Source organism: Caretta caretta, chromosome 5 (assembly GCF_965140235.1).
Source record: "Caretta caretta isolate rCarCar2 chromosome 5, rCarCar1.hap1, whole genome shotgun sequence".
Taxonomy (NCBI): Eukaryota; Metazoa; Chordata; order Testudines; family Cheloniidae; genus Caretta; species Caretta caretta.
In genome coordinates this window covers 28,327,220-28,353,715 of record NC_134210.1, presented here as the reverse complement: position 1 = coordinate 28,353,715, position 26,496 = coordinate 28,327,220, and the positions used below count along the sequence as shown (strand labels likewise).

At 41.4% G+C, this 26,496-nt stretch overlaps 1 protein-coding gene across 2 annotated transcripts in view; it reads left to right on the top strand.

Annotated features, from left to right (window-relative positions):
- FYB1 (FYN binding protein 1) overlaps positions 1-26,496 on the top strand; it is a 122,125-nt gene that overhangs the window by 59,372 nt on the left and 36,257 nt on the right. For both annotated transcript variants that reach the window (XM_048851133.2, XM_048851132.2), the window contains exons 3-6: positions 22,532-22,715; positions 24,160-24,209; positions 25,307-25,326; positions 26,190-26,236. In XM_048851133.2, the coding sequence (XP_048707090.2) occupies positions 22,532-22,715; positions 24,160-24,209; positions 25,307-25,326; positions 26,190-26,236 (301 nt within the window). The remainder of the gene's footprint in view (positions 1-22,531; positions 22,716-24,159; positions 24,210-25,306; positions 25,327-26,189; positions 26,237-26,496) is intronic.

Here is a 26,496-nt window from a genome sequence, read left to right as displayed (position 1 = left end):
GCTGTTACTTCAGTCAGCTGAGTTACTTTTGATTTACAGTGGTTTAACTGAGAGAAGAATTTGTCCCTTTGTTATTATGTGTGACTCCTAGTGGAAAGCAAGTTGTCGGTTATGTTAGTGAATGAAAGAGCCCAAAGGCTTCTGCTTCCAGGTGTGTATTGGGCTATAACATTTTATATCTCTAAGGACCAGGAGAATCAGATTTTAAAGCTCCTGGCAAATATGACTCATTTCAAAGCCATGTTATAAAATTACCATGAAAACCATCATAATGTAAAGTGTGTGATGGGATACAGTGTATCTGGTGCAATGGAAAGCTGTAGTCCCTTAAGCAATTAGAATAGAAAGGGGTGGACTTTTTCCCACATGCTATGCCATTACTTAGTTACTTTCTGAGAAAATCAGTCCATATAAAGTTTTCAGTATAACCTGCAGGGAGGAGGAGATTGGTCATCTAGACGTGCCTGAAATCATCAAACCAGAAGTTTATGATTGCTTGGGTTGGAATTTGGGTCACAAACTCATAACTTTTTAGTTCCAAACCTCTCTAACCATGATTATATTGCCACATAAAAGCAGGACAATGTTAATGTAACTGGTGGTTAAAATAGAAATATTAAAGTGATGAGGCCTGTGCTCTCGGGATAAATTTGGTGAAGAATGAAATCCTCGAAGAACTGGTTAGGGGCATCTCTGATATCAGAACTATGGTGGTCACACAGGTACATTTAGATTCATTCATGATAGAGGAAGCAAGAAGAAATTACTTTACAGAAAAGATAAACAAATAAATATGTGCAATAGACTACCAATTTTTGCAATAGAAGAAAAGTTGTGAACCTATTCAAGAGAGAGCTGGGCCAATAATTTTAGCAGTTCTGAGCCAGATTCACAGCTGATATAAATTGTTGTTAGCTCTGTTGAATTCAGTGGAGCTATACTAACTTACACCATCTGAAGGTCTGCTCCCAAATTGTTGTTTGACAGCACCGGATCAATATAATGTCTGTTTCAAGGTTTGTTAGAGATAGTGTTGACTTCTTCCACAATTGCAGCATAAGTGCTCCGGGCAACTTTCATAAGCCAAATGTTTGTGTTGCGGACCAACTGAAACACTCCTCTTCTCCAAATCCTTTCTGCTTTTTGTTAATCCCAGAGTAGAAACTCAATTCACGGTGATGATAGATCACATAATTAAGAGAGCAGCCATATGCTTTCAGTCTGAGAGATTTTTTTTATTTTAGATTAAGGAAGAAAGTCTCCATGAGAGAGGACAGAGTGTATCTTCGCTTAATATTACTGATGAAATCCTGGCCCCCTGAAGTAAACAGGAGGTTTGCCGTGGACTTCATGGGGCACCAGATTTTACCCTGTGTATCCGCTCTGTCTGACTACTGCCTTTTCAACCATTCATGGCCAGCCAGCTCTTCCACTTGTGTAAGCTGGCAAAACTCCACTGAAATCAGGAGTGTGACTCCAATTTATACCAGCTAAGGATCAGTCCTGCAGTGCATAGTAAGCAAAATCATTACAGCTTTGAGATAAAAACACCCAATTAGACAGGGAGATTGATATATTTTTTAAACAAGTAAATCTACTTAACTGCACAGAAAGAATATCTACTGGAAGAAAGTAAATTCCAGTATTTCCCATCAGAAAGTTGTGTAAGATACTGTATGCCACTGTTGTAAATATTTAAGAGGAAGCAAAATACCACAAAGATTGCTACAATGCAAAAATGTTGCAAATCTGTATTTATACACATGCACTCTACCAATTACTTCCTTTGCTGTGTGCTCAGCAATATTTTTGGGGGGGAAATGTTTTTTTAAGATGAGAGAGAAAAATTATCCATAAAAATATACTGAAGGGAGGGCAGTCCTCAACTGGTGTGAATTGTAACTCCATCAATTGGCAATTCCCACCAGCTGAGGATCTTCTCAGGAATATCTCCACATTCTTATTCCTCCTTTACTATCAAATATAGGGACGCCCTTTCCTTTCCATACGAGCTAGTCATTGAGAAACAATGCCCAAGATATGGGTTATAAAAATAAGTCCTAAATTATTACAACATTATTGAGATATGAGGTTACAATTTATGTGTAGGTTTTAGGGGGGGGCTCAGTCCTGAAGTCCTGGTTACGGAAACTTACATTAAATCAATTTGAATTTTTCCTGAGTTAGGATTTCAGGATTAGACCCAATATAAATAATGTAAATATAGCTGTCAATGCTGTTCAGCAGAGCTGAACAAATATTATAAAATAAAAATACTACAAGTACCTATTTGAATTTCAAAATGAATTCACTTCACCTGTGTTTGTTTCAGTTGTGTTAGTGCCTCTTTGATGTTTGTTTTCTATTAATGTTATAGCAAATTAAAGTTAAGCACATGCTTAAGTATTTTGCTGAGTAGGGATGGACTTGTGTGATGGAGTTTTGCATGAGATTTGCTGAATCAGCCCATATGTATACTAACAAATGGAGACTGTGCTGGCTATGAGGAGATCACCACAGGCAGCGGGGTTGGAATTGGATTACATTTACATTAGGTTTCAGAGTGGCAGCCGTGTTAATCCTTATCAGCAAAAAGAACGAGAAGTACTGGTGGCACCTTAGAGACTAACACATTTATTAGGGCATAAGCTTTCGTGGGCTAAAACCCACTTCATCGGATGCATGCAGTGGAAAATACAGTAGGAAGATATATATGTACAGAGAACATGAAAAAATGGGTGTTGCCATCCCACCTTAATTGATGAGTATCGTTAGAGTTGGGATGGCAACACCCATTTTTTCATGTTCTCCGTGTATATAAATCTTCCTACTGTATTTTCCACTGCATGCATCCAATGAAGTGGGTTTTAGCCCACAAAAGCTTATGCCCTAATAAATTTGTTAGTCTCTAAGGTGCCACAAGTACTCCTCATTCTATTTACATTAGGGTCAGTATTGAAAACACTAGTCAGAAAGGGGAAGTAACAATGAAATTATAAGAACCATATGATTTAATTCTGAAAGGTCAGTAAGGATTCACAAAAGGGAGATAAGAGGACACTGTATTAGAAAGAAAACTACAGTAAAACCAAGGGCTTACCAAAAAGGGTGTTTTTTCTTTCGGTTTTCAAACTGTACTTATTATTTCCTGGGATCTTTTGGCCTGAGCCCATGGGAAATAATGCTCATCACACAGCTACCCAAGTTCTGTTCAAAATCTAAACTGCCACCAGTGTCATAGACTACATCATTATTGGTGCCCTTCCACAAGAAAATAATATGAACGCCATTAATATTGACACAATTTCAAGCCAGTTTATAGACCCTGAGAAGAATGCTGTGCATTTGTCAGATGTGCTCAGTTTTTAAACTCTAAGTACATCTTTTTCTGAAAATCTATTTATAGATTATAAATAGTTATAGTTTTAACCAGTTATAGCAATAGCCTGTGATGTGAAACCCAAAACCTCACATCAGACCCTATGCCTATGACAGCAATATTTCTTCTTTCTCCAGCAATGGAAAAATACCACAGAAACAAAACTTTGCTTAAGCAAGACTTTGGTTATTAATACAATGATACCAATATGTGTCTTGCACTGTAATGACCTACTTTTCAGCTGATTTCAAACATGCCTCTAATTCTGTGTTCACAAATGTTGGGCCTGCACTCTTCGTGCATACAAACACACGCAAAATTGTGAAAATTTAGCATACAATGGCTAATATTATCTCAGCCCCCAAAGGAGTGCACAACCTCAATATAGAGCCAATAGCTAGAAGAGATTCAACTTATTCATATAGACAAGGCATCCATGTTTTCACTGTAATGAATAAAACTTTTTCTTACTGTTTATTAGATAATCCATTTTGGCTCCAATTCAAGTTAATGTGACTACACTTAAAGTTTGACATTTGCTGAAGCACCTTGCAGAACTGGGGCCTATATTTCTATACACTTTATACTTTTAAAATAATGTCTAATAAACAATTCAATGTATTGCATACATAAAAACCTACACAAGATGTACAAAATTTATATATGAAATTACTATATAACACTAGGGACAGAATGTTCATATTTAAATGCCTAAATTTAGGAGAATTCCAGTGAAAGACAGCCATACAGCAAGTGAGAAATTATTGCTACTTAGGAAGCATCATTACAGAAAATGGAAGATCAGACACCAAAGTCAGCAGCAGAACAGCAAGAGCAAAGAGACATTCTGGAAGAATAAACATCCGATGACAGGAGACATAAGTCTGAAAACTAAATTCTGACTCTTAAAAACTTACATTTGGCCTGTGTTAAATTACAGTGGTGCAAAACGGACATTCAAACAATTCCTAATAAAGAAATTACAATCCTTCAAAATATGGTGGTATAGAAGAATTCTGAAAAAATCATGGACAGACTGCGTACCCAATTAAAAAGTATTGGAGACGATTGGAACTCAACTAGTCCTAGTTAATGCTAGTCCTAGATCTTATGAAAAGAAAGATTCAATTTGCAAGGCACATTTTAATGGGTTTAATGGGCAATCATGCATATTTACAGGCACTGATAGGAAAAGTTGATGGCTGAAGAAGATGAAGCCAAAAAAAGAAGATCTCAGCTGGGCATTGAGTAGATGAAAAGGGCTATTCCTCCAAAAAGAGATTAGCAGTGGATCATACGGAATGGGCTGCCTAGGTTGCAAATCTCCAGTAATGGAGATGCCACATAAAAAGAAGAAAGTTAAGTAGCTAAATACGTGATTTTTTTAGAGCTGCTGAGCACTTGCAGCTCCTTTTGGGTTCAGGTTAATTTTGAATTCTTTCTTGGAAATTTTTCCAAAAAGAAAAATGTCCTTTCTACTTGAACAACCTCTGGTATTGTGTGGGTCTGATTGCTATGCATCTATCTGGTTGTTCACCTATTTATTTCTCTCTGTGCTTTTATGGCCTGACTCACTCTATTTCCTGATTACCCCCGAGTATTTAACAATACAAATAATCACATCTCCTTTTCTTTTCTCTGTTGGAAAACCAGCTTGATTAGTTTATGGCTTTTGTTAATTTTGGTTGGGGGGGTGGCTGTATCAGAGTGAATGAGTGGCTTTTTGAGTGTGCAGGTGTCCGCATGCATGTGTGAAGAACTTGTTGAAGGAAAACTAAATTGAAGAAATGAGTTCTGCATTTAGTTCTAAAAGTAATAAAGTCCATGGTCATTTCTGTCTCTTGCAAGAGTTTGTTCCACAGCATATATCCATTTCCTGTGAAAGCTCTGTCTCCCACAGTCACAAGCCTCCCCAATGATTGATCAATCCATTGTTCCAGTAAAATAATCCTGAATCCAAATACAATATGCAGTCATGCACAAGGGGGAGATGTGATCTTTCAGGTATTTCCAAGCAATCCCATGGAGGTCTTTAAATATCAGGACAGAGACCTTGCACTGGACTCAGAATTCACTGGGGAGCCAGTACAGGGAGTGGAGCATTCAGATGATAGATTCACAGTGATCCGTACTGCTGACCGGACAGATTGCTGCATTTTGTAAAAGTTGAAGCATTTTCAGGGTGTCTAGTTTCATTCTTAGACATGAACTGCAGTGACTAAATCCGGAGATCGTGAATGCCTCAGCATGGCCTGCTCTGTGTTAAATAAGTTAAGGTGCAAACCTACGGCGAGTTGCAAATGTAAGTGAAAGTGTTTTGCTGTCATAACTATTTGGCCATCCAATAGCATCAAGGACTGAAAAAGGACCCAAAGGCAGCTGAGCAACTCAGCAATTTGAGGGCAGATGTCCTTCATAGAGAAGGCAATTGCTTCACATATATCTCTTCCTACCAGCACCATCTCAGTCTTGCCTGGGTTTAGCTTAGGCCTGCTTATGTTCGCGCTGGTCTGATGTCAGCTAAGCAATGAGAAGCCAGGAAAGCAGGTTGACAAAATGGTTTACATTTATAAAGCTGGGAGTAGTCTGCGTACTTCTGGTACTTCAGTCTGTGTTGTCTCGCCAGTTCTCTCAGTCGCTCCATACAGATGTTGAATAATGTGGGGGAGAGGATCGGGCCTCGTGGGACTGCGCTGGTGCGGTCTCTAGAGGTGGAGGAACAATTTCTCATAAGGACTCTCAGTGGTCAGTCTCAGAGGAAGGAACTGAGCCATTTCAGGGCATTTCTGTTGATCCCTGCAGCAGGAGTATTGCTGATCAGTGGTATCAAATGCCACAGAGAGGTCCTGCAGGAGGGGTCTGGAAGTACATCTCTTGTCTATGGTCACGAGGAGGTCTTCCGCCAGGGCAAGAAATGCTGACTTTGTGCCATTCTCTATCCTGAAGCATGACTCAGGGGGTCCGTTACACTGGCCACTCACAGATGGTGGCAGAGACTGTTTTTTGCAAACTGCTCAACTGTCAAATTCAGACAGTAGTTTGCAAGGTCTCTAGTGTCGAGCGACGGTTGCTTTAGTACTGGTTGTCCTACTGTATGTTTTAGGGTGTGCGATAGATTACCATTCTCAGTCTTTATTAGTAGGGGGCCCAGATACTCTCTTACCCTCCTGGACGGGCCAGGTCAGAGCCACAGGGGTAGCCCTGACTGCTGTCCATTATTTCTTCTGAGAGTCTCCAAATATTCAGTGTTACTATTATTATTTCTTATTTACACTGGGCCATAGGTATGCCCACAGTTTGCCAAACAAATAATGCTCATTATTTTATTTGTATTGACTGTCCATCTCAAGGGCATAAAATACAAAAACTCCAGTAAAAAATTACCACAGAAAAAGCAGTTCCAAATTTAAAATAAAAGCTCAGTGCATACATTCTTCTGGCATACTCTGGGAAATATACATTTACATGGAAATAATAAACAGAAGATCAACTGGGTATAGTTTCTGTCCTCAGTTATGCAGACCAGGCTCCCATGGGGTTACCTTAAAGGGGCCTGATTTTCAAAATGTACTAAGAACCCACATTCGGAGAATCAGGACCCTTTAAGGTATTGCATGTTGGGCACTGAAAAATTTCAACATGAAAAATCATTAGTCATTTTTGAAATCCCTGGCCTTAATTACTAAATAAATGTAACAGCAGCCAAAATAAAATAAAAAAAGAAAAGGTTCAGTCATTTTATGGTAAAGATAATAAGGAATTTAGCAGACAAATATACTTATGCCAAACTTCCTATTATTTGGAAAAATATTTTATTCTACAATATTATTTTTGTAAGTTGAAAATTTGTGACTATTTCTAGTTTTTGACCAAATGTACATACTGTAAAGTGATACTTTTTGGAACAATGATGCATCTTGTGTGCTGCTCTTGAATGGAAAATATGCAAAGAAGCACCATTTGAATGCAAAGCTTGGGACTGCTTGTCTGAGTGAAGCTTTGCGTAGCTCTCCAATGGATATAACCTTATAATTAATTTTTAATTAAAATACCACTTGTTTTCTATCAACTGATGTTACTATTACGTGCCATATAAAAAGATCTGAATGTTTTTAAAATTGAATGATCGGTGTTTCATCCAAAGTGCCTCCAATTTGCTAATTTGGGAAACAGAGGAGACACCAAATTGTTGTGTTTAGATTAATTTGTGCCTTTTCTAATAAATCTCCCCTGCGCCCCCCCCCACACACACCTTTTCCTTTCCCTGCCCTTTCTGAACTGAATCAACGGTTTATTAATGATTTATTTTAAATTATCAGCATCTTGTTAGAACATACATATTCTATGTCTGAATAATTTAAATTAGGATTTTTTTTGTTGGCAAAAACTATAGAAATAAACTCTTCTAGCATGAAAATTAATTGGCTAATATCTGTAAATACTTCAATATCAGTTATTAAGGATTTCTTTCAAATAATCAGGAGTTTTGTCTGACAGTTTGGCATTAATTAAATCTCTGGTACCTCCATAAAAGGGGCCAGATTTCTGCTCTCAGTTGCATCAATGTAAATTTGAAGCAACTTCACTGACATCAATGAGTGCTGCATATCTTTAACACTTCTTAATATCTGGCCACCTATTTAGAAGCCAAAGGGCTCAGTCCTGCAAACACACATTGAATAACTTTATTCACCAGAATAGTCCCATTGAAGTCTGTGGGTTTACTTGGGTTCGTAAATTTACGCATGTGCTGAAGATGGTTGGGTTTTGTTTTTATTTTCTTAAGGATCTCCGGCTCTAATTATGGATTTAGGTGCTGAATTTAAACACTTAAGTTTGAGCACATTGCCCTTAAACACTCCATGTCTCCATTACCACAGTTCAAAAACAGGAATGAGGATTAATAAGTGTTTGTACAGTGTTTTGAAAATTAAGGCATTAAGTAGGAGCTAAGTATTTTAATAACAGTGTGTTAGATTCTGTTACCAGTGTGAAGTTCTGTTTAAAAACTGAGGGCCAGATTCTCCAGTTTGCCATGTTTCTTTTGTGACCCTTACATGGCACAAAGTCGACTTCGAGCAGCTGGAGATTTGTATTGGAGAATTCCCTGAGGTAGGGGCAATTTCTTTTGCTACAGAGCAGGCAGAGGAAGCTCCATCACCTAACTGGAGTAAGAGGAGGCGAGGTAGGGAGGGGTTGTATCGGGGCTGTGCAGGATGGGGAGGAATATGGGGGAGAACAGCGTGTCAGAGAAGAAGGGAGGAGAGTGATAGTGCTATGCAGTTCTCAATGCAGAATCAAGGCCCTCACATGTAAAATTTCTGCACAGAAAGAAATTTTTTTGAAAAGTCATGGGCATGCAAAAACAGGTAGCCATAACTAAAACTTTTTGTAAACTTCACTTTAGTAGGCATTCCCAGTGCCTGCAATAATTAGCATCTTTGTACCTCTTTCACAGTAACATAAATGATAGCAGTGTGATACTTATTTAAAAGATTTCAGTTTCAATAATGCTATGAGCATGGTTGTTTATTTTGGGCAACTCTAAAATAATATTAGTGGGAAACCTAGACTAATTGGTCTGTTGCTAAAATAGCATGCAAGATAGGGAAGCTGAGCTGAGAACAGTTTTCTGCAAAACATAAATAAAGTAGGAAGTGGGTGCTCGGCTGTAACAAGCACTGTTGCAGCTTCTTTGTTTTACAGCCAGAGCTGCAAGCAAGCTCTTTTTAAAACCAATAAACCTCCCCAGGCTCTCAGATAGAAGTGACTAAATGTGATTGCTTTTGCTTTTTCAAATGTTTCCTACTAAAACTGAAAAAATCTCAAGAAATTTGCAAAATTTAATACAAAATATTTTTAAAAATCTATGAAAGTATGTACAATTTTCAGATGGCAAATATTTTGTAATGATTATTGAAATTCACAGAATTAGAATCAGCGAGCTTGAATGTACTTCTCTGCCAAAAAACCCCCCAAAAAACGGTGAAATGTGTTTCTCTATTGTTGAAAGAGGAGGCATATAAACACTTTGGGAAATTCATGACAACTACCACTCATTTTCCGACCTGTATTTCTTTGCTACCTCATCAACAAGTTGGTGACATCCAGCCTCTCTGCATCTGTCTGTCTTTTTCTCATGTTCTCATGACTGTAGTCTCTAGCTCTTCCATGTATTCCTGGATAATACACTTGTTGTATGTAGATTTGAGGAAATGAAAGAGTTTGACTGTGTCTCTGGAAGGATCAAAAGTGAGGTTGAAGAAACAGTGGATGGAGACATAACACTGTGCACTAGGCATAGACGACTCATGCCTCCTCATACTGGGGGAGCACAATCTAAAGGGGAGGACACGTGACTGCCCCACGTGTCTCCTCTGCCCAGTGCCTCCCACACCGCCCTGTGCCCAGACTAGGAACACCATGCTATTCCCACCCCACGTTACCTGTGAGGAGAGGGGGGGCTCTGTCTTTCTCTCCCTGAGCCTCCCTCCTGCACTTCAGCTGCTCTCCCTGACAACTGGACGGAGAGTGGGATGGAGCCACTTCTGCCTGAGAGAACCTCGCTAGGAGGCAGTGGGGACCTGCTCCCTGCCCAGGTTTGGCTGCCAGGAACAGGGGCCCAGTGAGCCAGAGCCCGCCCTTCCGCCCCAGCATGCTGGGCCTCTGTCCCCAGCAGCCAAGCCCAGGCAGGGAGTAGGCCGCTGCTGCCTCCCAGCCAATCTCTCTCATGCAGAAGCAGCAGAACATGCTGATGGGGAGGGGCAGGGAGAGGAGGACAGAGCCCCTCTTTCTCTCCTCCCCCAGCAGGCCAATCTGGGGGGGCATTTGACTCCGCATTCCCCACTACGTGTTGCCTCTGTAGTAAAGCTGTTTGAAAATGTTTCCTCTTTTTAAAAAAAAACGTAATTTCAAAATACAAAACCTTTTGACCAGCAGTATAAATGGTTGGGGGGGGGGGAGAAAATGTTTTTTGAGAACATGTCATAAAAATTGTCCCCACCTTCTCAAATTTTGAAATCAACCAGTTCTGCTGTGAGTTGGTTGGTGCCTTGTTGGAGGTGTTGATCATCTTCATCTGTTCTTTACACCAGTGAAAGTAGAAAGCATTCAGTACCGATCAGGAGTGTTCCTCATCACACAGGCTCAGGCCTCATGTGAGGAAGGTCAAGTTAATATTTCATCGAGGTGTCCATGGAGGTCTCCATTGTGGTGTGTGCAAAATGAAGGAACACTGTTATTAGAACTGTAGGGAGGACGGGAAGATGTTGGAAATTAGTAAAATTAGGATGAGATTAGTGCAAGTAATGAGAAGGCTTCTGAAATCAGTGAAGTAGGGATAAAATGCTGGACTTGATTGTTCAAGAGACAAGGTGGTGAAGCAATATATTTCATTGGACCAACTTCTGTTGCTGAGAAGGACAAGCTGTCAAGCTACACAGAGCTCTTTTTCAGGTCTGAGAAAGGTAATACGAGCTTCACAGCTAAATACAAGATAGAACTGATAGTTTAGCATAAGTAGTCAGTACATAATAGGCAGGACCATTCAACATGAAGTGGCCCATTAACACCCCTGTAGTCATAGGACAAAAAAGAGAGTTTTACAGAGTGTTGTAATAAGCCATACCTCCAGTGTCTTTATTAAGACCATGATTTTTCATGTCTAGCAAAGTTATGAATTTAAGCTCCCAGGCTCATCTTTTGGAAGTGTTGTGCAGGTTTCCTTTGAGGTTGAGGACTGATAGGTCAGATATAGAGTGATTGCTCTGTGGAAAATGTTCTCCCACAGGTGATATGGTGTCTGTCTTTTATAATTTTCCTGCGTGAGTTCATTTGAGAGTATAGTGATTGGTTTCACCCACATAGTTCTCAGTAGGGCATTTAGTGCACTGGATGAGGTACACCACATAGTGTGATAGGCATGTGTAGGACCCATGGATCTTGAAAGGTGTGTTGTGGAGGATGTTGATCATTGTAGCAGTGGAAATATGTCTTCAGATTTTGCCTGTATTGTTCTGGCAGGGGGGTCTGGTGCCACTTTGAGTTGGTGTTTCCTGGTCTGAGGGGAGCTTGCTTCTGTTGATGAGCTTGAAAGCATGTCTCTCTCACCAACAGAAGTTGGTCCAGTAAAAGATATTACCTCACCCACCTTGTCTCTCTAATATCCTGGGACCGAGATGGCTACAACAACACTGCATAGAACTTGATTGTGTCATTTAGGCTGTGCTGCTTTTCCTACATCACTGTGTGGGATGCAGGAAACTATCACTTGGTATGGTAGGGGAGCTCCATTGGCAGGTATATAATGGGCTGACCCATGGTCCTGCTTCCTCTCCGCCCTTTGAGGTGCCATGGATCATCTGTGGAGGAACAGGCACAGTACATCCTCTACAGTCCCCAGAGTGCACAGTAATAAGGTGTCATACACATGCTGGTAAAAGACTAGTTTTTATTTACTAGTCCCCATCACCTGATATGGATCAGGGGTTACAGAAGGTCAATGTCCACTGATTGCAGTGGCTATTTTTACACAGGGGGCTGCAGTTCTTCTTGACCTCTCTGTGCAAGCACTCCCTATGTAAACATGGAATAAGGGCCAGGCACAATCTAACCCATGGAAGATACAGTACTCCTGGGGGCATCCTGCACCAAAAAATTTAAAATTCTGTGCCAAAAAAATTAAAATCCTGCACACAATATTTTAAAATTCTAAAAAATTCTGCAAATTTTATTTGTCAAAATAACACTACATAATCATGCCAGTTTCAATTATTTTGGTAATGTATTTGAAAATACTTGTCAGCAAGTATGTCTGTAACAATACAAACACACACAAAAATTCCCCCAAGAGTAGAAAGTTAAAGAAACCCCTATGACAGCCCAGTTCCTGTTTCTCTACCCCTTTCCCCGCCCCAGAGCACAGCTGGGGAGCCAGACACCCACCACCCCTTCCCCCGCTCCCCCCAGAGCCCAGCTGCAGGGTCTCCTCCAGCCAATACACCTGAACCCCTCTTCCATAGAGCCCAGCCACGCCCCCCTCCGGCCAGATACCTACACCCCCTGCCCCCCAGAGCCCAGCCATGGCCCCCAGCCCAGACATCCTCGCCTCTCCCCCCTCCCTCCCAGGGAACCAGAGGGAGAAACAGTCTGATGCTTAGTCCCAGGCTTGCATGCGCACCACACTCTCTTTCCCTCAGGGCATGCTGGGAACTGCAGCTTCCAGGAACTCTCTAGTGTCCTCTCCCTCCCTCCAGCAGTGTCTTCTATGTGCAAGCTGCGCTCTGCCAGATCCAGTGGCCCTTAGAGGCAGCTAGCAGCACTGCAGCCCATTTCTGTGGAGGAAAGGAAATTCTGCGCACACAATGTTAATTTCTGCAAAATTCTGTGTCATGCAGTGGTACAGAATTCCCCCAGGAGTAATACAAGAGTTGGGAGCTGCATTTTTAATTGTAGTGATTGCTTACATGATGTTGGGTGGTTTTGTTCCAGAACAGTAGGAAGCAGAGGATTCGGAGAGATGTGTACTGGTGTTCGGTTGTATGTGAGTTGCTGGTGACCTTTTAAAATAGCTCAGTAAATTATATTCATCTCCCCTTCACCACCCTTCCAAAAGGCTCTGTTAAAACAATATGAAAAGCTAGATTCTCTTGTCTGTTACATCCATTAGAGCCCTTCACTGGTATAACATCACTTATTCAGGTGATATAAGTCAGAGTGACAGTGCTAGATCTGGGAACCATAACTGGCTCCCTGCGCTCACCCTGCACCCTTGCATCTTCAGCAGTGGAGAACTGAGCCCTAAGGATCTTGACAGAAAACATGAAAGAAAAGAACAATCATAGTTAAAGGTCCAATAGCACTTATATTTCTAGGAAGTGGTCAATATGTTAAAAGAATCTTAATTATGGAATAACTCTCTTCTGTTTTCTGTCAGGCATCTAACGTTCTACGATCGAAAGAAAAGAAAAAATAATGGAAAGTGACTGCTTCCCAGACATCAATGACTAATGGCCTGAATTCGTTAAAAACAAACTTGTTTTTGAATTAGAAAGATGCATAATAATCTGTCAAATATTTACAATCTACGTTTGAGGTGTTCTGTAATTAAAAGTGTTCAAACTGATGAGTTTTATGCAATTTCTGTGAAAAATAGCCACAGTGTTTATGGAAAACAGGCTAGCAGGCTATGACTTTTTGAGACCACCTTCAGCCATGATTTATACCTGAAAAGGAGAGGTTCATAATGTAAATGAAAATCATCTTTACTCTTATTTTACTGATCACTTTTTATTTCTCCCCTGATTCAGGAAAATAAAAGTCACATTGAAGTCAATGGAACTTAAGCATAGACTTAAAATTAAGCACAAGCTTAAGTGCTCTCAAGTATCAGATCCAGATTTCATTTTTATTTCAGAGTCTGATTCTGAAAGCATACTCACAATGCTTAATAAGCAGTCCCATTGAAGCAAATTCAACTACTTGCATAGGAAAGAACCATCAGTGTAAATGTGACAGAATTAGGCCCTAGTGATTCGATTCAATATTACAATTAGATGAGTTCAGTGAAGACTTGGCTATTATTGGCCATGCTCCAGGTGTCCCTAAACGTCCAAGTACCAAAAGCTGGGAATGGATGATAGGGGATGGATTGCTTGAAATTGACCTTTTCTGTTCATTCCCTCTGAAGCATCTGGAACTGACTACTGTCAAAAGCCAGGATACTGCACTAGATGGACAACTGGTCTGACCTGGTATGGCCATTCTTATGTATATAGGTTCTCATATTGCACTCATCACCATAGTATCTGAGTGCCTTCCAGTAGTGCATTCAGTAATGTGACTACACAGCTGTCACGTGTTGTTTGTTCTTTCATCCTCTCCCCAGAGGAGATCCGTGTGCAGTGGAGGGTTTTGTTGTGGTAGATATTTTGTTTTGTGTTGTTATACATATTTCTATGTACTTATGTTAGAGAAGGCAAGGTCAAAGAAGTGCACCCTGCATTCAGAGAAGAAGGTGATGAGTTCCTAGAAGAGTTCATTTTACAGTATCAGACCAGCCCCCAAGATTGTTCTCACTCTCACACAGACAAGCTCTATCCTTGCAACAGAAAGTACCATTGTACCAGGGGAAGGGGTTAGTTGTCAACCAGGGTCTTTATCCCAAGGCTTTAGATTGTCTTTTAAATATCCTGGGCCCAGGCCTTGGGGCGCCTTCAAGATAAGGACCACACCTAGAATTTGATTAAAAATTCTATGGGAAGCCAGTGTAGAGAACAGAAGACTGATGTGCACACAGTAGCCTGTGTTACTGAGATGTGCAGCAGTGTTCTGTACCAGTGGAAATCCCCTAAGTGCTGAAGGCTTCGTTCCAGGTATATCACATTGCTGCAATCTAGCCAAGAGGCGACAAAGGCATGAATAACTGAGGCCAGGTCACCTTCTACCAGGATGGGACAGAGCCTCCTAGCCAACTGGAGATGATAGAGAGCATTACTCATGGATGATGCTATGTGAGAGCTCAGCATCAGTGCGAAATCAAAGAGCACTCCAAAAGTATGGACTGAAATGACCAATTGTGGGTGTGTATCTTCAATCAAAGGTGATGGCATTGTGATGGAAAACTTTTCAAAGTATTATCCTCTGCCCTCCAGCATCACCTCAGTCTTGCTCAGGTTCAGTTTCAGACAGCTGTTCTTCATCCATGAGCTGATCTTATCCAAGCACTGGGCCATCTTGCTGGTAGTGGTATGGTCATCTGTGGTGAAGGATAGGTGGAGCTATTTATCTTCTGCATAGTTCTGGCACCTGAGTCCATGTTGTATGATCAGTACACCTAATGGCTGAATGTTGCAAAGAACTGGACAGAGAATTGTTCCTTGTGGGACTCCACAAGTGAGGGGTCTAGTGGTGGAGGTGCAATTTCACAAGTCTTGAGTTGGGACTCCTTTAGATGTGTCTAGAACTTCTTGATGAGTGAGTGTACTGATCTGTGGGAAAGCAGCTGGGCGGTTGGTTGGTGGGTGCAGGTGGAGTAGATCCATGCTGCTTGAGGAGGCTTCCTAATGTGTGTGATTTTTTTGGTGAAGTAGGATAATTCTTTGCAGCGCTTGGTACTTAGCTCTGATCCAGGTTGTAGGCACTCAGGATTGCTGAATCAGTTTATGCCCTGGACAGCTCCTTGGGGTGAGATTTGGCAGCTTCAATGGAGACTGAAAGGAAGGTTCTCTTGACCTGTCATACAGCCTCAGCACAGGCTTCAAGTAATTTGTTATTCATCCTGTCTGATTCAGCTTTCATTTTCTGCCATCGGTGCTCGGCTTTCCACTCCTCTGTCTGGATCCAGTGCAGGATGTCTGAAAGCCAAAGAGATCTGTAATGGAGAGGAAGGAGTCTTTTGGTGTGCCAGTGGTTGAGGCTAGTGCACAGTGATAATGATTCACCAGGTCTTTGAATGGTGTTGATTTACATGTGCAACCACAATGGTATTTCATTATTGCTTCTCTTTCTGTTTTACCTGAGTGTTCTCAGCTGACTCCAATTCCATCACTAATATAGCTCCTTTCCATGCTGTGTATTAAGACTTGCAGAAACAGACAAATATGGAACTAAGGTTAATTCAAAACATCCAATTAAAGCAGAAAAGAAGCAGTAAACATTATTATGGTTTAATCTGCAATCACTGTGGACCTGATTCTGCCAGCACTATTTTCACTGAGTGGTAGTTTCCTTCACAAATAGTCCCATTAATTTCAACACTAGAATGGAAGTATTTTGCACCCACATTGGTTTCAGTTTGCACAAGTGTGGATGACTACAGAAGGTGCAACACAGGAGATAATGAGGCCCACAGAGACAAAAGAAAAAAGAAACATTTTGAGAATGAATTGTGACGGGGCAAGGCCAGATGGCTATAGAAAAGTAGTGGGAGATAGATATATTAGCTCCAGGCTAAACAAATCCCTGGTACCAGGTTAAGTGAAATGGAAGCTGCTCCAGGTCAATTAAGACACCTGGGGCCAATTAAGAACTTTCCAGAAGGCAGGGAGAATGCTAGGTTGATTGGGACACCTGAAGCCAATCAGCGGCTGGCTGAAACTAGTTAAAAGCCTCCCAGTCAGTCAGGTGGGTGTGCATGTCAGGAGCTGTGGAAGGAAGTTGTGCTGTTGGAGAGGCTGAGCTGTACACACCATATCAGGCACAAGGAAGGAGGCCCTGAGGTAAGGATGAAGTGGAGCTTGAGGAAGTGAGGGCTGCTGTGGGGGAAGTGGCCCAGGGAATTGTACATGTCATGTTTCTAAAAGGTCAGCTACCATAGTTGATACTATTAGGGTCCCTGGGCTGGAGCCCGGAGTAGAGGGTGGGCCTGGGCTTCCCCCCCACCTTTGTCCCCTGATTAATCACTGAGACTGGGAGACAACAGAGACTGTGCAAGGAAGGATAACTTCTCCTCACCTCCCTTGCTGGCTTATGATGAAAATGGCTCATGATGAAAATGGCTCAGTAGACTGTGACCCTTGTCTCTAGAGAAAGTATTATCCACTAGCCTCAGAGGGTCACAGTGAGCCTCTGAGGCTAGTGAAATCTGCCAGGAAACGCGGGACCCACGAAGGCAAGGACAGAGCTTTGTAAAGAATGTAATTATTTAGTATATCTTAAGTGCCAACAGTGGGCTAGTACAAATCATGAAGAACCAGATTTTATAGCTCTTACTCTCTATGCTGAGCACATAGGTCCAATAGAAATCACTAAAGAAGTGTGTGGGGGGGGGAATGTGATTGTGTAATTAAAGACTGCACAAGAGGGGAGGATTAAGGTTGCATAGGGTAAAATAACGAAAAAGCTGATATGGGATTCAATTAATAAAGAACTAAAGGATAGGACTATAATTAATGCCAGTTAATGTGATTCTACTGAAAATAGGACTTGTCAAACAAAACTGATTCATTCATTGATGAGATTACAAGTTTGGTTGACAAAGGTAAGTGCATAGATGTAATATACTTAGACTATTGTAAGGAGTTTGGTTTAATACTGCATGACATTCTGATTAAAAAACTAGCACTACACAATATTAATAAAGCACAGGGAGAAAATGTTGGGTACTGAAAAGCTCTCTAATGTAGCAGAGAAAAGCATGACAAGAACCAATGACTGGAAGCTGGAGCCAGACAAATTCAGATGAGAAATTAATCAAAGTTTTTTTAACTATGAGGGAATTAACCATTGGAACAAAGTACCAAGGGAAGTGGTGAATTCTCCATCTCTTGATGTCTTCAGATCAAGACTATTAGCATGTGTGAACTGGGATTATTCTCAGAGGTTTATAATTTGGCCAGATTTAGGTGGATTTTCACAGGCACAGCAAAGAATACGTCCCTAACACCAGAGCAACACACAATCCCACTCCACTTCCAAATTTGAAGTCTCTGCTCCAATGAAAGACAGTGGCACAGCTTCTCAATGAAACAATAAGATTTTCTTATCATGAACAAAACAATGTATTTCCCTAATTTCATTCACAGAGACAGATGAACCATTGTTGCTAAAACCCTCTAAAAATTCAATAAAAAGAAAAGGAGTACTTGTGGCCCCTTAGAGACTAACCAATTTATTTGAGCATGAACTTTCATGAGCTACAGCTCACTTCATCAGATGTTTACCGTGGAAACTGCAGCAGACTTTATATACACACACAGAATATGAAACAATACCTCCTCCCACCCCACTGTCCTGCTGGTAGCTTATCTAAAGTGATCAACAGGTGGGCCATTTCCAGCACAAATCCAGGTTTTCTCACCCTCCACCCCCCCACACAAATTCACTCTCCTGCTGGTGCTAGCCCATCCAAAGTGACAACTCTTTACATAATCAAGTCGGGCTATTTCCTGCATAGATCCAGGTTTTCTCACATCCCCCCCACCCCCATACACACACAAACTCACTCTCCTGCTGGTAATAGCTCATCTAAACTGACCACTCTCCAAGTTTAAATCCAAGTTAAACCAGAACATTGGGGGGGAGGGGGGGGTAGGAAAAAACAAGAGGAAACAGGCTACCTTGCATAATGTCTCTATTTAAGCCTAAATTAATAGTATCCAATTTGCAAATGAATTCCAATTCAGCAGTTTCTCGCTGGAGTCTGGATTTGAAGTTTTTTTGTTTTAAGATAGCGACCTTCATGTCTGTGATTGCGTGACCAGAGAGATTGAAGTGTTCTCCGACTGGTTTATGAATGTTATAATTCTTGACATCTGATTTGTGTCCATTTATTCTTTTACGTAGAGACTGTCCAGTTTGACCAATGTACATGGCAGAGGGGCATTGCTGGCACATGATGGCATATATCACATTGGTGGATGTGCAGGTGAATGAGCCTCTGATAGTGTGGCTGATGTTATTAGGCCCTGTGATGGTGTCCCCTGAATAGATATGTGGGCACAATTGGCAACGGGCTTTGTTGCAAGGGTAAGTTCCTGGGTTAGTGGTTCTGTTGTGTGGTATGTGGTTGTTGGTGAGTATTTGCTTCAGGTTGGGGGGGCTGTCTGTAGGCAAGGACTGGCCTGTCTCCCAAGACTTGTGAGAGTGTTCGGTCATCCTTTAGGATAGGTTGTAGATCCTTAATAATGCATTGGAGGGGTTTTAGTTGGGGGCTGAAGGTGACCGCTAGTGGTGTGAGGGAGATGCCTAGAATGGGAAATTTCAGCCCATGTTTAAAGTTTGGAAAAGTTATACGCAACTGAAAACAGGGTCTTAAAATGGAAAAAAATTGGCTGCGTTAATTTTGGGCTTCACTATCAACATCACCTATTATAATTTTTTCATGTTGGCTGGTGTGCTGATACTACAGCTTATCATGCTGACCAGTATGTCCTAATTGTTTTCTTGTACTATCCCCACTGTTGTATGTGATGTTCCCCTCTGGTGGTATCTGGACCAGTGATCTGCTAGGTCACCCCAATCCTTGACTCTGGGAGCCAGCCTTACCTTGCTTTGCTGTGAGAACCCCCACTCCTGGGCTGTTCACACACAGCCTCTAGCAAGTAAGCTACTCCTTGGATTGTGCAACTGAATGACAGTAGCCTATATCTCCAGTCCCAGACCCAACCCTAGGAACCTCCGTCTTGCAGTGTCCAGTTATGCTCACTGGACACTGCAAGCTTATATGAGTTTGTCAATTTAACAAAGAAATTGATATGTATCAGGCTTGTTATCTCAAGGGGAGCCTCTGACACACTTCAAACCAAATGTACTGATACAGGTAGAATAAACAAATTTATTAACTATAAAGATCGATTTTAAGTGATTATAAGTCAAAACATAACAAGTCAGATTTGGTCAAATGAAATAAAAGCAAAACACATCCTAAGCTGATCTTAACACTTTCAGTGCCCTTACAGAGTTAGATGGTTCTCACTACAAGCTGGCCAGTTGCTCTTCAGCCAGGCTCTCCTCTTTGATCAGCACTTCAATCACTTGGTGTGGTGTCTGTAGATGTAGGTGGAAGAGAGAGAGAGCATGGCAAATTTCTCTCCCTTTTATAATGTCCTTTCTTCCCTTTGGCTTTGCCGCCCCAGCCCCCCACCCTTCAGAGTAGGTGAGCATTACCTCATCGCAGTTCCAAATTGATCAAAGGAAGAGGGGTTGATTCCCTCGAGAGTCTAACAGATTCTTTTGTTGCTGCCTAGGCCAGCGTCCTTTGTTCCTGTGTGGCTGGGCTGGTATTGTTCCATACATGCCCTGATGAGGTGTGAACTTCCTCTCTGTTCTTGGAGAGATTTTTGCCTGAGCTTGCTTTAAGCCATGAGGATACGTTTTCAGCCTCATAACTATATATATGAAATTATAACCTATAACATTACTATAACAATTACTATAACATCATTAATATATATGATCATTATATATTATATATATATAACACATCATCTCAGGCATCGGCACTCTTATAGCTTATATAGGATTATCTGGCTATTTGGACTCTCTCCTCAGACTCTATGCTACTAGGACCCCTAGCAATATTCGAGACATCACCGACTTCCTGAGGAAATTACAATGCTTTGGTGATCTTCCTGAAAACACCATCCTGGCCACCATGGATGTAGAAACTCTTTACACCAATATTCCATATGAGGATGGACTACAAGCTGTCAAGAACAGTATCCCTGATGAGGCCACGGCACACCTGGTGGCTGAGCTTTGTGACTTTGTCCTCACCCACAACCATTTCAGATTTGGGGACGACTTATACCTTCAAGTCAGCGGCACTACTATGGGTACCCCCATGGCCCCACAGAATGCCAACATTTTTATGGTTGACTTAGAACAATGCTTCCTCAGCTCTCGTCCCCTAGCGCCCCTCCTCTACTTGCACTACATTGATGACATCTTCATCATATGGACCAACGGAAGGAGACCCTTGAAGAATTCCACCTGGATGTCAACAATTTCCACCCCACCATCAACCTCAGGCTGGACCAGTCCACACAAGAGATACACTTCCTGGACACTACAGTGCCAATAAGTGATGGTCACATAAACACCACCCTATACCGGAAACCTACTGACCGCTATGCCTACCTACATGCCTCCAGCTTCCATTCAGGACACATCACATGATCCATTGTCTACAGTCAAGCCCTAAGAGACAACCGAATTTGCTCCAGTCCCTCAGAAACACCTACAAGATCTTTATCAAGCATTCTTAAAACTATAATACCCACCTGGGGAAGTGAGGAAACAGATTGACAGAGCGAGACAGATACCCAGAAATCACCTACTGCAGGACAGGCCCAACAAGGAAAATAACAGAACACCACTGGCCATCACGTATAGCCCCCAGCTAAAACCTCTCCAGCACATTATCAACGATCTACAACCTATCCTGGAAAATGAACCCTCACTCTCTCAGACCATGGGAGACAGGCCAGTCCTCACTTACAGACAGCCTCCCAACCTGAAGCCAGTATTCACCAGCAACTACACACCACACCACAGAAACACTAACCCAGGAACCAATCCTTGTAGCAAACCTCGTTGCCTACTCTGTCCCCATATCTACTCTAGCGACACCATCAGAGGACCCAACCACATCAGCCACACCATCAGAGGCTCATTCACCTGCATGTCTACTAATGTTATTTATGCCATCATGTGCCAGCAATGCCTCTCTGCCAGGTACGTTGGCCAAACCTGACAGTCCCTACGTAAAAGAATAAATGGACACAAATCGGACATCAGGAATGGTAACACACAAAAGCCAGTGGGAGAACACTTCAATCTTCCTGGATATTCTATAACAGATTTGAAAGTAGCTATACTTGAACAAAAAAACTGCAGAAACAGACTTCAAAGAGAAACAGCAGAACTAAAATTTATTTGCAGATTTAACACATTAATTTGGGCTTGAATAGGGACTGGGAGTGGCTGGCTCATTACAGAGGCAGCTTTGCCTCTCCTGGAATTGACACCTGCTCATCTATTGTTGGGCGTGGACCACAGCCACCCTGATAGAATTGGCCCTGTCAGCACTGGCTCACCACTTGGGAGGTAACTCCATGTGTCAGTGTATTTATGTCTGCATCTGTAACTTTCACTCCATGCATCTGAAGAAGTGGGGTTTTACCCACAAAAGCTTATGCTCAAATAAATCAGTTAGCCTTTAAGGTGCCACCAGACTCTTTATTGTTTTTATAACATCATTATAACACCCATGCTCAGCGCATCATGAGCCTTCCGAAGACACCCAACGTGATAAACTTTGCATTGGATACCACACAATCATTTTATAAAGATGAACATGGGGGTGTAGGGTGTTCCCCCAAGGTACAGTATCTATCTGTTGTCTCTTATCTTACACTTAGATTGTAAATTGTTTGAAGCAGGGACCATCTTTTTGTTCTGGGTTTGTACTGCCTAGCACAATGGGGTCCATGGCTGGGACTCCTAGATGCTGCAATAATACAAATAATATCTGTCTCTGTATGTATTATAAGGCACCATGCACCTCTACAAATATTTAAATAACATGTTAATTTCTGGGTATGTATCCTATTAATATGTTATATCTAGAGTTTATCTAAACAAGCAATGTTTTGTCTTTGGATCATCTTGAGTTGCTAACTAGATAAATTGTCTTTGTTTTGTTGGTTTTAGGTTCTAACAAAGAAGCTGTTAAACAGATCTCCCACTCAGTGCTCTCCTCATCTTTACCTCCACCCTCACATTCTGCTACACAGATACCACCGCCGCCTCCTCCTTCAGCTTCTCACCCATCAACACAAGCACCACCAGTTCCCAGCCTACCTCCCAGAAACATCAAACCCAGCTCTGATCCCTTGTAAGTGAACATGAAATCCGTTTTGCTTATATTTTGCTATTACTTTCCAGCTCCATATCTATCATGGGAAACCAGCATGCTCAGGCAGTGGCAGTTTAAGGCCAGCTCTCAGGTGCCTGGAGACCCAAGCTCCCATGCCACATTGAGTCTGCTATTAAAGTGAGAGTCTTTACATGGACTATAATGGAACTTGGATTGGGCCCTAGCTGATGAGACCTTCTACTTAGCTGATTGCTGCCAGCCCCAGGAAATATACTATCAAATCCCTCCCTTGCACTCTACAGGTGGTGGTGGGAGAAAACTCCTTCCATGTCCTGTATCACAAAGGTATAAGGGCAGGTGCTCTGTCCTCTCCCTTATGTGTAGGGAATAAGTAGTCCAGTAAGCAGCAGCAACTAAGAACCTTACTCCAGCACTCTGGGCCAATGGCAGAGGAGGGAAGAGACAGAGAAGTCAATGGGCACCAGTCAGTGCATACAGGGCAATAGGGCTGGGGGATAGTAGGTGAGACTGCACACATGAGAGAGGAACTTGGCTCATAGTTTTACATTTCAGAGCCTCTATTACCCATTGTGGTGCTATTTTCATGCTCTTCTCAAATTTGGCTTGCCAAGTCGGCACCTGCTGGCCACCAAAGTGTTAAATGCATATGCTTCTAAAGTGAAAAGCAAATGGAAGCAGGTTCAGTATTCAAAATAAGCAATTTTGCGGTAAACAACTTATTGCACACATAGAGTGTCTCTCAGACATAAGAGGTTTCTTTCTTACCACACAACACACTGTATGTTGCTACTGACGATGTGAAAGCACACCGTCTAAAGATGCTGCTGTTCTTGAGCTTGAGAAACATTTTCAGACAGAAAATTCTCATAAACCCCACGAATATATTACTGAGTATGAAGTGCATTAAGTGCTCCATCTAGTGGCCAGAGAGCAGCTAAACCACAGCAGGTCCTGCAGCCTCCTTAAAAAGCATTCCTGTACATTCTCCTTCCTGTCTGCCTAAGATTCAAGCTTCTTCTCTTTCCCTGAAAGGACCTGTACAACATGCAAATATATGTTGCTATGCTTATGCATATGCAGAGATTATTAGTGTTCCAAAACCCTCAAATAGATTTCTGACTATTCTGTCTGTCTGTCACTCTACCAAATTACAGTGTTTATACTACACTTGGATATGAATGCCTTTGGCTCATTTATTTTCTGTTTTTATGTTCAGAGTCAAGATGCCACCCTGTAAAAACCAAAGTCACGCTTAATCCATATGGGAATCTCAACTGTACTTAAACACATATCTAAACTCTGTAATGTTTAGGGCTGAAAGTGAACAGACTATCCAGTCAATGTCCCAAATACTTGGCACATGCAGCAGAACAAAGCTAAATTAAGATGTAATTATAGGAACTATCTTCTCAGATTTTACATTTTCTTTTCATATTCACAGAAATCCAGACAATGAACAAAGTTACGATGATGTTGAATTTGGTTCAGATGGTAAGAATACATTTTAACTAATAGCAACCATTTAAGAATTAAGTATGTTGTATTTATAATATAAGTGACTGGCATAAATATTTATGGTGTTAGTGAACTGCAAGTCATATTTTGGAGTGGTGTATAACAGCAGTAACCACTCCACAGTCAACATGGAAGGCACTTTCTCTTGGAAAGCCTTGTTTTAGCATCCACGTAACTTTGGCTTGGAAGATTTGCTGAGCCTAATAACTTTCAACGCTGATCTGAAATGAATACTCTTTTTTCAGAGTTAGTTATTGTGTTCTCATGAAAATGCATTGCTTTTATATTGGATAAAAATAATTTGCTTGTTAGGTAAGGTCATCACTTTGTCATCTGCCCTGAGGAAGAGCCAGCACATAGATGTGTTGTACAGGAGTAGCCCAAGAAGCAGATTATGACTCTCTCTCCTGGACTCCCCTAGGAAGAAAGTAAACTGTGCCAGGGCTATACCAGCCACAGTGCCCCTCACCCAGTATTCTGGCCAGCACAGCATGTAGTGGGGTGGAGATGAAGCCTGCTACCCCTTGCAGAGCCTGGGGAAATCAGCAGCTTTGCCTCGCCTTCTTTTCCTTTGCTGCAGGCCATAGTATAGCTAGCATGCACAGGAGAGTACAGGCCTTATGCCTCCATACTCTCTGCCATGGCTGTGGAGGGCTGGTGGTGCCCTATGTGACCCGTGTAAGATGTTATGTTCTTAACTATTCACTTCCTTGCTTGTAAGTGACTGGATTTTTGTAAACTGATATGATAGAAAGGACACTGTTGTCTCTGAGGAAGCTTTAAAGTGAACGTTCTGATTTGGGGTATATGTGATATAATACACACTATGGCAGATGAAGTGAAAGTCCTTAAATCAGTTACTGCTAGAAGTTTACAAAGTACCACAGTAGGAAGCTCTGTTCATCCCAATTAGTTTGCATTCTTATCCTTATTAAAACAGATAAGATCATTATAAATCTATATTTGGCACTAGTTAAGGTACAGCTGTGTATGTGTCCATATAGTTAGCATCAGCATGAGGCACTTTCTCTACAAAATAAAATAATAGTCTGTTTGTATTTTTGGTCATTCAGGTCACGGAAATACAAATGGGGTAAGTATTATCCTTTATAACACACCGAAAACATATTCTTTCCAACACATCACTGCATTAGAAAAGCCAGTTTGTTGCAGAATAGATCCAGTATATTGCTGATAAATTGCAGAAATGTAGAGGGCAACAATGAAAGTGGTTGAACCCAGAACAAAAGTGGCACTAATTATAAAGCTGGCTGGAATCCAAAAAGTTCACAAAATCTTCCATTTCCACTGACATTTCAGTTTCACTGAAATTTTCCAGAGATATAGGCCTACATCAAGGTATTCAATCATGTGCCTAATTTTAAGCACGTGAGTATCCCTGTTGATTTCAGTGGGACTACTCATGTGCTTAAAATTAGGCATGTGATTAAGTACCTCCCTGAATCAGGGCCTCCGTGGCTTGCCCAAGTTTACACAATAAGTCTCTGGCAGAGTCAGGAACAGAACTCTACTCTGAACCCTATTCCAATACCTTCAATAGCTTTGCCCCTCTCAATGCATCATCTCCCATAATTAGTTTTTAACCCTGTAGTCCTTTCAAGCCATGCCATCTTTCAGATGCAGTGTAATCAAAGTTGCAGCACAGAGACTCACTTCAGAATAAACAATCTGTGTGTGTGTGTGATGGGAAGGAGGCTGAGTTTTATTTTATATCTATATCTATCCATATAGCTATAGATAGATAATAACAACCAAGGTCAGAACAGAAGAAATAGGTATTTGAACAATTTAGTAATTTGGGCTTGGAAAGATTAAATGCATTTTCAATTGATTATTTTTCTGCTTTAATTTATGTCTGTCTGTATCTAGCTAAAAAATTGAACTCCAGTGTATTTAGGCCACTGGAGACTGAATCATGATTAATTTTTCTTATAGGGTCAAGAGAGTGATGGAGAGACGTATGAAGATATCAATGACATCAGGTATCAAATCTAACTTATACAGCTATAATCCATTGTGTCTTTGTTACTGAATGAAGAAACAGACCATTAGGAAATATGCTAGGAAATATACTTAATCTGGCCCAGAAGCATGACTGCACTGCAATCTTGAGCTCCATCCACCTTAATCATCTTCCCTAAAGAAAGCATATCAGTTTACAAGTTAACTCCCTCCTAAAACTAGATGTAGCATGCAGGTGGAGATGCTTCCTCAAATGAAGTCCTGTGACTATTTTGAATTG